We start from the raw sequence: 16,746 nt of genomic DNA, 5'->3' as shown, positions 1-16,746 counted from the left end.
CCTGCTCTAGATAGTGGCTCTGCTCCCATTAAAGGCCTGTTCCTTGAAGTATTTTCATTAGGCTAACACAAGTATTTTTTGTGGAGTCTGACAAATTGTTTGCTTAGTCAAAAATTAAAACTCAAGAGCAAAGGCAATGGCTCCAAGCCCTAATATTCTAAAAGCCTGGTTAAGTAGCTCTGGTGCCTTAAACTTAACAGGAGCTCAAGAACTATTCAAATAAAAGAATGAACATTAGGCAACTTAAAATAAATCTTTTATGGCTCTGTGGTCAACAAATAAGAAAGAAATCAAATCATATTTTTCTGTCTCTTTGTAGCCTTAATTAAATAGCATGAACAATAACAACCTAATTCTATGAGAATATATTGTTCCCCTAAGTACCATCCTGGGCATTTTAAGTTCTCTAACCTCCATTGTGCCACGAAAATAAGAGATTCAGAGAGGTTGTACTGAACGCTACTATCTGAGTTCTCTAAAGATAAGTATTATTTCTCCTCCCCATCTCACCTTCCCACCACATAGCTGGCACATAGTTATTACCTGATAATGTATAATGAATATTAAATAACTCATCAAAGTTAAATCTACTAGTGTGGCAGGGCCAGGATTCAAATCAAATTCAGTTTTGTGTAATTCCAAGTCCTAAATGTTCTTTGAGTTTTCTTTATGTGACATGCTACACTTCCTACATCAAGAACTAATAACTAACTTAACAATGCAAAGATATTTCAAAATGTTATTGTTTGTAATTAAAATTCAGTATGTCCAATAAATTACCTATATATTTTTACCTCATAAACCAGAGATTTTAAGGAAATCTGACCTGTGAATCTACTTGGGAGGTAGTCTGATGTACCAGCAATGTAGAATACATAGTTCAGTTTAGTTCATTGTCAAAATTACAAAACTGAAACTTAAACAATAAACAATATTTATTCCGTTTTTCTAGGAATAAAAATATCACCAAATAAATATTCTAAATTAACATTTTCATGAAGAAACCTATATCTATCATAAAATGAAAGAGGATCCCTAAATAATAGTTCATTCATATCCTTCCCAACTTAATCTGCTAAAAAAATAATTTAAGGCAAAGAAAATGATTTTTTCAAAATTAATCAATATAAAAATTATACTTAGTATTAGTATAAATTATGATAATTTTTAAGCAGGCAGGTTCCTCCTGGAATTCCATCTAAAATCTTGACTAGTTACTTTTGAGTAAAGAAAAAAAACTCACTAAATATTATAATTCTGAAAAAGTTATACTGGAAAAAATATTTTTTAGTTAGAAAATTAAAGGAAGCATAATGTTCTAAATGGTCCCATACAATTTTCCGAGGACAACTGGTTCAATGATAGGCTGAGAAAGCTAACACTTAAGTGGGAGCTGAGGGTGAAGGAATATTCACCTAGGGTGAATAAAGTTAGATTTCTTTATTACAGAGCTTTCCAGAAATGTTAAAATGCTAATGCTCAGGCTATCTCAAAAGGAGGGATAGGGTAGAAATATACTATATAGATACAAATTATCAAACTTATCTAGGATAACATTCATTGAATACTTCATTGGATTAAATACTATACTTTCAAATATTTAAGATTATTTCTTTTTTAAAGAATAGATTGCGGGCTGGGGATGTGGCTCAAGCAGTAGCGCGCTCGCCTGGCATGCGTGCGGCCCGGGTTCGATCCTCAGCACCACATACAAACAAAGATGTTGTGTCCGCCGAAAACTAAAAAATAAATATAAAAAAAAAAAAAAAGAATAGATTGCTTAGCAAAACTTATTTCTCTGTAAGGCGACATTTCTTAGTATGGGAAAGTAGAGCACCCCTTTGGAGAAAATGTAGCTTCACTAAAAAGAAAAAAAACACCAAAAGGCTCTCCATTATATGAAGAGCATTTGTCCCTTCCCATGAACCCTAATCTTTTTCTATGTGTCCTAACACTACTCCCTAGTGCTGACCTTTCCTTTTGTTCTCACTTCAGAGATCTTCTACATAGATAAACTTAAGAGTTGTTCTCAGCACAAATAGACTATAATTTCCTAAAAAGCAAGTATCATGTGTCTGAATAAACTGAACAAGAGTAAAACTCTGAATCCATTATTTACTATAACCCTTGGCATGTTATTTAACTCAAGGATCAACTTTCTTATCAGTTTAAAATGTGATAATATAGGTATAGTTGGACTGTAGAGATTAAATGAGAAACATACTTAGTTCATAGTATCAGCATATAGTGGGCATTCAACAATGTCAGTTAAGTACCCAATTTTCCTATGTAAATGGCTATCCTTCTATAATTTCAAATAATCATAAGCTTTATGTTTTAAAACCTTTATTATGTGTTGTATGCAAAGGACCACCAATTTCTGCTCTAATATCTTACAAATAATTTGCAGGACTTGCAAAATAGGTAACATTTTCTATTTAAGGTTCTACTTGACTATATTCTAGACTATAATCTGTAACACCAGCAGTCTATGTCACCCTCAACCTTCAGGCAAATGTATATTGGATAGTTTTTTGGTTTTGAATTAAATAATATGAGCAACATCTATATTAAACAAAACAAAATAAAAACTTTCAGTGAAGCCCAGTGCTGCTGATTCATCCCAAGTCACATAGGTCTATTTGGGAATATAGAATGGACCTGGGGGGAGGGGGAAGATAAGGCAGAAACTCACCAAACACTTAATCATCTTAGAGATTGATGAGAAAAAGTTTGAAAACAGCAATTTTCAAACTCTATTTCAGCAATTCCTTAGGGGAGAGAAGGTTGTGCCCCCAGAAGCTATTAAAGAGGAGGAAGAAGGAAGGGAAGGAGTGGGAAGGGTAAGGTAAAGCTTTAGCCTACCAGAGACACACCCTGTGCCACCTCCACCCCTGTCCCTGCAAACACAGCATCCCTATTTTAATATAATGAGATTTCCTTTCAAGAAACAGCTTGTGCCTTTAAAAAGGTTAGAAAAACTACTTATTCATTACAATCAATGATTTCCTTGATGAAATCCCAAGGAATCAATTATACCATCCATGTCCTTAACAAAGTGTAAAATTTGCTCATTATCAAATATTTCTTACATAGAACATTTTGAAGCTTATTATTTCTTTTGCTAATAATGCTGTCATTTCTTCCTTCTCTACTTTTTTAGAACTAGCCCACTACAACTGACCTCAAATAAGGAAGGACTAGTATAAGGCAACATAGTAGGATTTGATTTTAAAGTAAAAATGGAAAGAATATAGTAATTACAAAGCCAATAAATTTCCACACACAATGGAACAGCAGTTAGCAGAAAACGAAGAAAGAAAAGATTAGTACTCCTAAATCTATTTAGCTTTGTAAATCCCAGATTTGTAATCATACCAAAACCAGAGTGACTACTCTGGCATTTAAATGTTCCAAGACATTAGTGTGAACTTACACAGTATTTTCAAGCAGTTTAAAGTTTGTTCAATAAAACAAAGACAAATTTAAAGCACTCATGAGATGACTAATATAACTAAGCTAATGCTATAATTTTATTTGGAAATTAAGTCAATGATTATTAAACAAGGGTTTTATATCTAATCATGTGGCTTCTTGTTTTATGTTAAAGTATTTTTTTAGTCTTTCTTCAAAGCAAAAAAAGACCAAGATTAAAGAAAAAAAAGAAAGAAAGAAATCTTAATGCTGTCACAGAATAAGGAACATAAATCAATATGAACTATTTTTCTACAAGCCTCAAACTAGAGAGACATTTAAAATTACTAACATAAATACATTACAGAAAACTGTTACAGTATGTGAAAAGATATTTCAATATCAGTTAAAAAGGAAGGAGCTTATTCTTCACTCTAAGCTAGAGTTCATAAGGTCTGACTAAACAGATGACAACCAAAGTTGAATATCATTATCTCTAACAAAATTACTAAAAGAAAATTATTTTTACAAAAGTTACACTACTAATATCTTTAATAAAATATTCAATCCTGAAACTTACCAGAATGAATATCTTTGGACAGACTCATTTAGCCAAAAACTGGTTTAAAAAATACAACTCCTTGGCTATTCTATGATTCATATTCATGGTATCAAATACAAGGTTACATTGCAATAAATGGAATAGCAATGCAACTGATAAAAATAATCCTTAATTTTTACCCACATTTCTAGGCAAAACTTTTTGATCTAGATTGAGACAGGATAATGCTGGAGAAATATCTGTGTTACTTTAATAGCACATACCAAAACAGCACTGAACTAGAAAGGAAAATCTGGGTCCTTACAAAAATAGTCAATGTAAAGTAGATGTTCTTTTCAAGAACACTTAAATGGATAAAATGTCCTGTTTTTTTTTTTTTCCCAAAAAAACTTTAAATTTTGAAAAACTGGGTTAGAATATAATATACCATAAGAAAACAAATTGTTTATGAAAATTTTCTTGCTATTTTGTATCCTACTTACATTTTGATAAAACGCATCAAGAAATATGTACATTTTAATTCATACATGATTTTGAGCTGGCATGACCTGAAATTCACATAGTCTGTCTCTGTTCAAGCGTTGAAACTTTAATATCAAGAACTATTATCTGGATTATATGTTGTGCTATGTTATATTATTACATGTTTGCTTGAAGCTTTGGTCTCTAAAAGATCTCTGTTATATTGCTGACTTTATTTTATTTTTAATTTTTTAATATTTATTTTTTAGTTCTTGGCGGATACAACATCTTTGTTTGTATGTGGTGCTGAGGATCGAACCCGGGCCGCACGCACGCAAGGCGAGCACGCTACTGCTTGAGCCACATCCCCAGATCAATATATTGCTGACTTTAATATTTAGTATAAAAAGGTCGTTTATGCAATATTTTGGAATCCTATCTTCAAATAAGAGAACTTCCTTGCCATTCTTAGTAAATCACATCAACAAATCAGCAATTTTTAGTGTTGTCTACTTTCTGCTCTATTGCCTTTATTATTTAATAACATGTAATAAAAGATGGTAGGGCACCAATAATAAGAAATTGGAGAAACACCAGACTAAAATGTGAGCTGTTTCACAGGTAAACTTGCTGTGTGCCAGTTCACAACATTTTTAAAAGCCTGAAGGATTTTCACTCATGTCCAGCATCCACAACCATGGGTTTCAAAAGAAACATAATACTAAAACAATTACTCTTCATTTTTTAAACCACCTTACTTGCTGGCTCACACTCTGGCTTCTTAAACTCTCATCACTTGTATCATTTAAATTTACATACATCAATGCAGGAACATACTCAAGTTTTCAGTATTGATGAAAAGTGATTTTGTTTGCTGTTTTCTTATGTAGCATAACTATTAGCATTTTTCTTTCTCTTGCTTTACCTCTAAGAATTCATTTGTTAAAGGGTAGTACACCTTAAAATTAGAATAAAGCTGAATTTCCTCTCCTATTCAAATTATCCTGTCGGTAGTTTTCAAATCATACAACCAGAATAAAAAAGACATACAGACTCGAGCACAGTGGCATACACTTGTAATCCCAGAGGCTGGGGAGGCTGAGGTAGGAGGATCTCCAAGTTCAAAGCCAGCCTCAGCAACAGCGAGGGGCTAAGCAACTCAGTGACACCCTGTGTCTCACAAAACAGGGCTGGAGATGTGGCTCAGTGGTCGAGTGCTCCTGAGTTCATTCAATCCTTAGTACTACCCCCCCAAAAAGCCATATAAAACAACAGCTGTGGGGAGCACAGAAGAGAAGTAACATTTCAAGATAATTTATTTGCGAAATTTTGGCATTTTGAGAGTACTTAGAATAGTAAAAAATATAACAATGGTCTTGTAACTTTGTCCCATTGTGACATCCATGACAAAAGTAACATTTTACAGCATGTATAACCCTACAAACATTCCCTTGAGCACAAATCCTTAGGTCCTTATACCACAATTTCTTTGGGATATTTTTAAATATAAATGCTGTCTCACAGAACATGCACAATTAAATTTTTAGATGCAAAACTGCATTTTCATAGACAGTATCAATCTACTTTTACACTAGTACTATATAACAATGTTTATTAATCTTTCAAAATCTGTATCTAATGGGTAAAAAAGTATTACTGTTTTCTCTATAACAAAATAACATTTGCAACCAGAAAAAAAGTGTGATTTATTTTTTAAAAAGTTGTGTTATATATCTTTTAGCATTGATACTCAATGTTGACTACACACAGGAATAATTTACAAAGTTTTCATTTAAAAGTTCTTTGGGAGCTTCCTGTCCAAATTTAATTACCTCTAGAAGACCACCAAAGGAATTTTTAAAGCTCCAGAAGTGATGTGATTTTGATGTATCATCAGGACTAGAACAGTCGATCTAAAATAATAAGTCAATATTTCCTATATATTCCACTTTATAGAATCTCTAAAATTAAAAACATTACTCCATAAAATCTTTTGTTAAAAATAGGGACCAAAATTGTGACATACAGCAGAAAACTAATTAGGTTACAACAAGTCCAATAGGTTGTCATGGTTACTCAGTTATTTTAGAAAATGAGAATTAATCTCAAAGAAAATTAGTAAAATATGCACTGTATTCTGCTGACATAAAAATAAGCATTTTAGTATTTATAGCACTCTACTAAAGAATAAAATATTAAACCAAATTTCTCAGTAATGTCAACTTCTGCCAAATGCCCTTAAAACCTAATCTAAAAGTAACATAAAATTAAACATTTGTGAAGTACAATTAGTCTACATTATTTTCTTGGATTGACAAATTTGATAATTACTATAAAATATCTTAAACCTAAATATCCCCCCCCCAATAACATTTTCACAAGACTAAAAGGGTCATTTATCTAACTATTAATTCCCATACTGCCAGACATTGAGACCATTACTTTAAAATAAGATACTTTGGAATGAGAATTCTGACTTCATTACTTACTATCTATGTGACTATAGGCAAATTAATTACATCCTCTGTGCTTCTGTTTCCCCATTTAGAGATGTAAAATCTAGAAAGTTGTAATCCAGAACTTCAGTTAACTTGCTAAAATTTTCTCTTCTCTATTAATGGGATAGTCCTTAACCGTAGGAAATTTGCCCCCTACCACCAGCAGATATTTGGCAGTACCTGAAGATATTTTAAAAAATTATTTTTAATATTTTTTTAGTTGTAGGTGGACACAATACTTTTATTTATTTATTTTTTATGTGGTGCTGAGGATCAAACACAGTGCCTTATGTGTGTTAGGCAAGTGCTCTACCACTGAACTACAACCCTCCAGCCCCCTGGAGATATTTTTGGTCACCACTATGGTAACAGGGAGGAAGGGGGTTACAGGTATTTTAATGTATACAAGCAGAGATGCTGCTAAGCATCCTATGTTGACTGCATAGCACAGCCTCTCCCCAACCCCAGGCAAAACTACATTAGCACAAAATGTTAAGGCTGAGAAACCTTACTCTGATGAATATGGAAGAATTATTTGTAGCTGGCACATAAACTATCTACCTGGCATATTTTTTTTACTTTCATGGTCTCTTGAATTTATAGTGAAAATTTCCAGAGGCTGTATGACATGTGATGTCATCACACTGATGATCTACAAACTGTGTATTTCTGCATTCCTGCATTCTAGTATTATAATTTTTAAGTTTTTTCATTTTAAATAAAAGAATAAGTTACAAGGATGTTCAAGTTATTTCACAGGTACTTTTAGGCCTCATAATTCATGTTTGATTGTCAATGTTAGTACAAAAGACAACAGATTTCTCATTCCTCCATTGAGAAAATTATAAGTATTCACTGATGTTACAAAATACACTATTTCTGTTGCATATGCTACCCTTCAAGACAACATAGTTATTGTACGATGTATATAAAGCAACACTGCTACATTCTATGTCTCAATACAATAATCAACTTAAAAATATTTAAAAGAGTTTTGGTAAGAAGCAAAGTGAGAAAATAATACCAGTAGGAAGAAAAAGAAAGGAAAAGACAGAGGAACCCATCAAGAAGACCATAAATATAAATCAGGCTGAAATATTTTAGTAAATAATTTAGGTAACAGGATACAGACAGCATTTCTTAAAATTGAAGAGGGCACTAAGCTAGGTGTCCAACATTTTCAGAAATTCAACAGATTTTAATCAAAATAAGGTCATAAGTAAGGTATTTTATTTGAGGTGAACAATAATAAAAATGTAACTTTCCAGCTAGGTGCAGTGACACATGCCTGTAATTCCAGCAGCTGGGGAAGATGAGGCAGGAGGATCGTAAATTCAAAGCCAGCTTCAGCAAAAGCAGCGCGCTAAGCAACAAAACCCTGTCTCTAAATAAAATACAAAATAGGGCTGGGAATGTGGCTCAGCGGTCGCGTGCCGTTGAGTTTAATCCCTGGTACCCAAAACAAAAACAGTACCTTTCCATTACACTCAACCTATTCATCACTAAATTCATTTTTAAGTTCTCTTTTCTTTCTTGGGGGTTTAGATTATGGCATTAAAACTTCTCCAAGTTATAGCAAATATATGTAAACAAAAAAATAAATAATAATCTTTAAAAATGAATCTAAAAACCCAAAATTAAGGCTAGTATTACCTCTATTTTCAAATAGATCATAACTTCCAATTAATCTATTGTACTTAATTTGTTCACTGAGGCCTAGTCAAGCTAAGAACTATTAAGAGGAGAAAAAAGAAAACACCAGAAAGTAGAAGTCAGGTGTGGTGGTGCACACCTAAAATCCCAGCTACTGAAGACACTGAGGCTTGAGGATCTAAACATGGCAACATAGCAAGACCTTGCCTCACTGGGGGGGGGGACAGAAAGAGAAAAAAAAATTTAAAGAAATAGAAAAACAAGAGATGAGAACATGTAAAACAGAAAATGTTCAAGATGCAATAACTTCAATGTACTCATAACTTGAAATGTTTAATGATAAATAATATAAAAACCCCAAATATATTTAGATAGACAATAAACAGTAATTTAAGGCCAGTGGATAAAGGATTAAGATTCGATAATTACCTAGTAGGAAATAGATTTATTTTAAACATATATTGTTCAACTCTGATTTAGGTTACACAAACATATTGTAAAAGATGAGTATTAAAGATTAAATTAAGGCAAGAACAGAATAATTATATATGTATACTTTAGAAACATTAAAATTATGGAGTATACTACATATAAACACACATGTACAAAGAGACAACTGTTTTTCCAATATAAATTAATGAAGATAATATAATTCAATGAAGTTTATATTGTGACAAATATCCCAACCTCAGTAGAAAATAAGTAAGAGAAATATATTCTAGGACATCTAAAAGTAGACAAAGAAAAATGGTTGGGACATTAAATCATTATAAGTTCTAAAATAAATAATTAATCTTTGCATCTTGAGCTCAGGTAGGCGTTGGAACAGAAATTGTACAGAATTTAGAGAAAACAAAGAAAGAAGGTCATTGCGTTTAGATAGAAAAGAGTCCTACCAAAAGAACTGCAAGTAGGTAAATCAAGGTAAGTTTAAAACATGGTAAACACTAGTAATTAAGAAATGGGGTGAGCTGGGGTGTAGCTCAGTGGTAAAGCGCTTGCCTCACACGCATGAAGCACTGTGTTCAATCCTCAGCACCACATAAAAATAAATACATAAATAAAAATAAGATATTAGAAAAAGAAAAGAAACACAGGCTTCTTATCCTCATAAAATGAGGCAGCAGATAAGCTCATGACCATATTTCTAACTCCTTCAGGTACTACTCTAAAATGTTTATATAAGGCTTAGGGTTGGAAGGACAGTTTTGTGGTAGAAAGCTTGCCTAGCGCACGTGAGGCCCTGGGTTAAATACCCAGCATACATGCATAAATAACTTAATAAGTAAATAAAAGATAACTCATTTTCACAATGAAGTAGATGAAAAGTTATTAGATATACCTGTCTGTGACTAACCTTGCCACCCAGGGTGTCTAGATTTCACTTGTTTATACCTCTTTCTGAAAAAGATGTTAGGTTTTGTTTCTATCTCTTCTTCTCTTTTCAGTACTTTCCTTGTTTCCATCACAGCTCTATAATCCTTCCCTTCCCATATAACATAGAAACTACTTCCTTTCCTTCACAATCAAGGTTCTGTCAACAGCCATCAATATTTGCTGTCAATTCCTCAATTACAACCCTTAATCTACTAAAACTAAGCCTAAGTGACAAATTCTTAGTCATTCTTTTTTAACAATCATACCCTTGACTTTTATGACATCTGACTTTACTCACTATTCCTTCTCCTTCATTATCTGTTTTTCTTCCCATTGTCTGCCCACCTCCATAACAAGGTACTCTTTTTTTTTTTTTTTTTCTCCAACCCATCTATCTCACTTGCTAATATCTCCAAGCATTACACAGAGAAAGAGAAAAACAGGTGTGTTCATCTATAAAAGCAGTTTTTAAACTTCTGGGTCTCAGAACCCCTCTACATATTACTGAGGACCCCAAAGAGCTTTCATTCATGTGGCTTACAACTATTGGTATTTACCATTTAGGATTTAAAACAAGAAATTTTATAATACTAGAATGTAGAAATACACAATTCATAAATCATCAATGTAATGGCATCATGTATCATACAGCCTCTGGAAATTTTAATTATAAACTCATGAGGAAATGAAAGAAAAAAAGTCATATAATGTCTTAGAACTGTTATAAAAACCATTCCGATCCTATAGACTCCTTGAAGGAACTTCAAGAACCCCTAGGAATCCTCAGACTATACTTCTGAGATTGTGCTATCTATACCCAACCATTGATTAATATGTATGGCCAAACACTTCTTAGTCTGACCTTTTTCCAAAATTCCAGATAGCTTCTACCATCTGCACGTATATCCCCATTTGTTCATTCCACAGGTATTCATTCAAACTTGATATTACCAGAATTCATTTTCTAGTGTGACAAATCTATTCATCTTCATTCTGTGTTATCTATTTCAGTCAAAGGAACTAAAGCTAGATACCTTTCAATCTAACTAGATAGCTTTTAATTATCCTTTGTACCTTTCTTTTCTTCTTTATGCTAATTCAAACTCATCAAATCTTGCTGATTATAATTTTTAAATATAGTGAAATGTCTGAGCTTATAAGAAATGCAAACACTTATCCAGACCTACTGACTTAAGAATATAAATGATTCATTTGCACGTTATAGTTTGATAAGCATGAGCCGGGATAGTGAAAGTCTTAGTAACTTCTCAGTAGAGAATCTAAAGGAGAAAACAGAGTCCAACAAACTTGCGAACACTATAATTAGAAACTCTCTCCTTTCTCCCACTTTTTCATCTCAATATTAAACCTTGGGGACTTGGAGTTTTGTAATGAAAGTAGGATTCCTTAACAAAATGACTTTCCTAACAACTCAATCCTATCCTCTACACTGCCAAAAGTACACTGTAAAAGCCTTTTACAATTCTACATTGTCTTTTTTCTCCCGTTTCAGTGGTTCTCCATCACCTCAAGTGCAAATTCCTTATCATGAGATATAAGAGTCTTCAAAACCTGATCCAGATTATCTTTCACTATTTTTGCATATACTCCCTACAGCGTAAGTTTGCAAACTATTGGAATCACAAGGCAGCTTGGTATTTTTACGTTTCTCAGGTAATCTAAAGTGCACGAGGGGCTGAGAGTCACTGACCTATGCCTGTAACCAAGTTACTTTCACACCTGTATACAGAAGCAAAAGCACACTCTAGTCTCCTTCTGCCTACCTTTTTCTCATGCTTTGCTCTTTGGGATAAATTCACAGCCTTTCTTAGTCAATTATCATCTCTTTTTTGAAGGAAGCCCTTTTGCCTATCTTCTTCTGAAGACAGATGGAATTGGGAGTTGCCTATCTTTGCTCCCATATTCCCTTGTGCTTATTTAAATGTTACAGCATAGCACACCCTGTTCATAAAATGGTATCTAAATATCTGTCAATCCTACTAGACATTGATCTCCTTTGAAGGAAGGGACTGTATCCTGTTTATCTTTATACCCTATACTTGGGCATAGAGACTAAAAGACAGCAGATATGCAGTAAATGCTTACTGAAAACAACACTGAATTTTGGAAACTGTTCAAAAGACCTAGAGTGATGCAAGATGAAAAACAAAACCACTGCCTGCCTATCTATCAGTTGGTTTCATTATTAACAAGAGGAAAATGTTTTCATTCTACAATTCTACATTTAGAAATAAGTCAAATTCATACATAGAGTAATTCACATGTAAGAAAAATAATAATTTCAGTTGAAGGAGATTAAATCTCCCTAACAGTGCCTATCACATGCTTTTTAGTTATAACGGAGGACAGAAAAAAATAGGATTCTGGGTGTCTGAAAAGAGTATCAGACAGAAGAATACAAAGTAGAGAAAGGGGACATTAGCTAGGTAAAATCACCCAAGAGGGAATCAACAGATAATATGCAAGTTATGAACCAAAATAAAATATACACTTTATATGAAAATATGGAAATAAATACCAGGAATAAAAGTTAAAAGAATTGAGGATGGGCATGGGTGGGTGGTCGAAGACAGCTATTTTTAAAGAAATAAACCTTGTACTATTTACTCACAAAACCAAAACGACTATTTTAAAAATATAATGATCAGGGAATGGATTACCAAAATAAATGATATCAAGCTAATGGCATACTACATAATTTGCAACAGATTACTCTCAACCAATTCAGTTAACAAACTGTGAATATCTGTATTTTAATCTGTATGAAATTTCATCTCAAAGGAGTTAATTAAGGTACCTACTATAAAGGTAAAACCTGGAATTCGTTTTCCAGATAAGCAACTTCTTACATGGAAAAACAGAACAAAATAATAATAAAAGTTGATTCTTTGTATGTTAAGGAAAATGTATAATCTGTAGTAATGCCCCCAATATTTTGCCACTAGACTTATTAAAAATCCCAGATAGGCAAAAGCCAAGATTTTTTCAAGATTTTCTAGTACCCCAAACATGAAACTTCTACACAAATAAAACTTTGTACATTCAATGATTAAGCAAATTGTGTTTCATTGCAAATGTAACTATAGTTCTTAAAACAAACAAAACAAAACACCAACATTTTTAAAATGTAGCTTTGGACTTCTCTAAAAGTAAGAGGAATTTTCTTATGGCTAACTTCTCTGAAAGAGTTTATGTACTACCTAAATCTATAACTTATATGGGGAGATTAGATACCTCCAAAGAATATAAAAGATATAATGGTTACAGGTGATCTAATTTTTTGCCTTTTTAAAAAAATATAAAAACGCCACATTTGGTGAATAGAAAAAAAAATACTCAAAATTATTTTATTGCCTGCCCTTCTTAACACAAAAGACTAGAAAAGAAGAGCATGTTAAATTACTGAATACACCCAATTCCATGAAAATATCAAGAAATGTTCCAAAGACCAGGAAATAAAAAGTAAAAATTTCTTGATACAATGTTTAAAAAACTGTACTTTGACTAGAGCTAAAGCTGCCATTTTTAAGGACTTAGTATTAAGTGTGTTTATTTGAAAAAATCTAAACTGTGATAATCTGGTGCTACAGGGGCTACTAACGCTTACCTCAAGGGAACCTACTGCAGATAAAGTCCCGTCACTTGCACAGTCCTTTCAGCTGCCTGCCAGTTGTCTCTGCGGAAGGGAAAGCCTGATGAGTGAGAACCCTATGCCACACTCCTCTGGAGTGTCCGGGTGCCTGCACAGAACTGCACAACTGTCTACCTAGAGATTCCTAGATGCTTTCAATAACAAAGGACTAAAAAGATGTCATCATTGAACTTCTCTTTCCACTGAACATTGAAACCAAAGGCCAAAAGAGAGTGCTGACCACCTGTTGGTATTAACAAGGTGACAGATCTATACTAACCCAAGAAGAAGAAACACTGAAATGAATTAAGCAGAAATAAGTTAATACTGACAGGGAAAATACAAGCACACACACACATAAACGTTAAACATTAAGTGACAAGTATATAATCTGAGAGAAAAGTCTATGGTCACAAAAAGTGAAGTTGTAGCATCAACAAATGAATGCTAAAACACAAAGAAATTCCTGTCTACCTATTTTTTAAAAGATGCCATCAAGTATATAATGTTCAAAATGAACTCTACCTGGGATTCAAATCCCTACTTACACTGTATATTTTCTTAGTGGGGTCAGTAAGTGGGTATGAGGGGAAGGATTCATCAGATTTTTTTAACATGTACAAAGTGAAAACTAGCAACATGTTTTCATAAGAAATTCTAAAAGCAAGATAACAATGAATATCTGTATCTAAGAAAGTATACACACTCTTACTTGTTTTCAAACTAAGGAGAGAAATACAAAAGTAATAACAGAAAACCATCAAATGCAACATATTTCAAAAACCACCTTCATCTCATAGAACTATGAATAGCTAATAATGGTCTTCCATTAAAGGTATCTGTATATCACTAATGTACAAGTTCAGCTACATAACCAAAGGAACAGTATTTTCTAATGTCAAATACAGTCTTCAATCTGAATATTGTGTTTCACAAGGCAGCACAAGATATTCCTAAAAGAACCTTAAAAACTCTAACTTCAGCATTACAACGATGGAGAAAAAGAAAAAAAAAACCCTACTTAATTAAAAGGTGATACCAACTTTACCATATAAATGGAAGTACTTACCTCTGATTCTTTGTCACTTAAAGATCCCAAGCTTCCAAAACTGTGATTAGAGCTTTCATTATTTGTTGAGGCCTGTTAAAAGATTTTTTAAAAGGTAAAAATTAGTAGTAATTTCAAATAAACATAAAGTACATAATCTATCTTCATAAATGAAAATAAAGTATGACTCTTTTAAGCATTTAAGCCAAGTGAAATAAAAATAAGAAATACAAAATTCTTAACACTATATCAATATCTTGGCAAGTTTTATCAAATAAATAAAGTTCTGCTGTGTTTCAGAAAACGACCCATTTTTTAGAGCACCAGTTCAAAAGCAAAGGAATTAGGCCACTGCCAGGATAACAAGATCACTAAAATTAGTACCCAATATAAAAATTAATGTATTGTTTGACCTTTAAAGTCTTATTTACACTCTTCAATTCCCTTCATTAGTTCCATTTCTATCATCTCATATACACCCTTTTGCTTTCCTTCATATTAATGAACTGCTCTAGATTTGTTGTTGTTGTTTAATTTAATCTTCTAAAAAACTGTTTTACCATCCTGACCACTGCTTTGCTCAAGGGTTTCCCTATTTCCTGAAAAATTTTTGAACTGTGACAAACAGAAAAAAATGGGCTATCATTCTTTAGGACAACATCTGCTTTACTTCCAATACAGTTTTATGATGTTTATTATTTTGTGAACTCTTTTGTGCCATAATACATTGAATCAATGTCTTCCAGGAATGTTTAAAAAAAGAAGCCAACAGGCTAAGGCATATATGCCAAATGATGAATTAACTTCCTGCAGGCCAGTTGATGCACTCACGTTTCCTTTTTATTTATTAGAGTAGCTTTCTGCTAGTAAAAATAATAGTAATCTGACCTAATAGTAATCCTACTATTAATAAGTTACAAGGTGGCCTACAATCATCCTTACATAAATTTCTAAACTGACAATTACAAACATGTTCAGTACTATGCTGGATACAATAAAGGCTGTTTTCTATATAGGACAGTACTTGAAATGCTTAAGATTTAAGAAATACTCGGGAAAAGTTATAATACAATTAGGACAAGTTTATTACACCTAAAAAAAATTTATGACATCACAGCAATTAAGTGATAAATTAGAAAGATTCTGAATAATGGAAGTAGTGGCAAGGTTTTTGAGCATCCATGAAAAAAATAATATAAAACTAAATAGTAAATCAAAAACCCAGAGGCAACATTTACAACACTGGGTGACAAGAATTTCAATAAATCCTCACTAAAACAGTAGGTGGAGAAAAAAAATCACCAACAACCAAAAGACTTGTATTGTATCATTATTTGCATGGGAAGAAGCAAAAAGAAACATGTCTGCCAGAACTGAGAACAAGATACTCCCCAAACTGCAAAGAACTCATCAAAACCAGCAGTTAACTGGAGTATTGAAGCTATAGTTGGAAAGATTTTGTCCTTTAAATAGTGACTAAGTGCAAGGAGTCCACAGTGAAGTCTAAGTCTAAGAAGTTGAAACAGTCTATCCTTTATGAATTCTTGAAAAGACCATTCCTTGATAGGGAGGTAAAATAAGTATAAAGCAATGGGTGTAGAATTAAAATTGAGCACCACAGGTACACATGAAATAAAAAGTGGGGAAGAATTGAATAAATTAATAAGCCATTAGAAACTTTGAGCATATTTTTGAGGACTTAGAAGCAACTAAATTAAAATATTTAATCTTGTAAAAAAAAAAAAAAAAAAGTGGGGAAGAAAATGACCTAGAAATCTCAGAAAGCACATGCCACAGTTTTGAGGAGAGCCCAAAACAGCAAAAGGAGCACTCAGAAAAAAGCCATCCTGAACCACATCTTAGCGTACAGGACATCCAATTTCACAAAAAGTAAGCAACGGAAAATAATGTTGTGTCAGCCCCATAAAGTTGTTATAAGCAGAAAGAATAAGGTACAGAATAACACCTAACAAATAAAAACATACCAGAAAAACACATCCACAAAATAGGTAAAGATTGTAACCTACTATTTCAAAATGAGCCAAAGGAATTTACAAAAATGATTCAAGGCTGGGCACAG

The 16,746-nt window shown here is 32.8% G+C and overlaps 1 protein-coding gene across 1 annotated transcript in view; it reads right to left on the bottom strand.

The window, feature by feature from the left end:
• Tlk1 (tousled like kinase 1) overlaps positions 1 to 16,746 on the bottom strand; it is a 137,448-nt gene that overhangs the window by 50,427 nt on the left and 70,275 nt on the right. The window contains exon 3 of the mRNA XM_027946070.2: positions 14,688 to 14,759. Coding sequence (XP_027801871.1) covers positions 14,688 to 14,759 — 72 coding nt within the window. The remainder of the gene's footprint in view (positions 1 to 14,687; positions 14,760 to 16,746) is intronic.

This window comes from Marmota flaviventris, chromosome 11 (genome assembly GCF_047511675.1).
Source record: "Marmota flaviventris isolate mMarFla1 chromosome 11, mMarFla1.hap1, whole genome shotgun sequence".
NCBI lineage: Eukaryota > Metazoa > Chordata > Mammalia > Rodentia > Sciuridae > Marmota > Marmota flaviventris.
The sequence above is the reverse complement of the archived record's forward strand: the minus strand, read 5'-3'. Positions and strand labels throughout refer to the sequence as shown.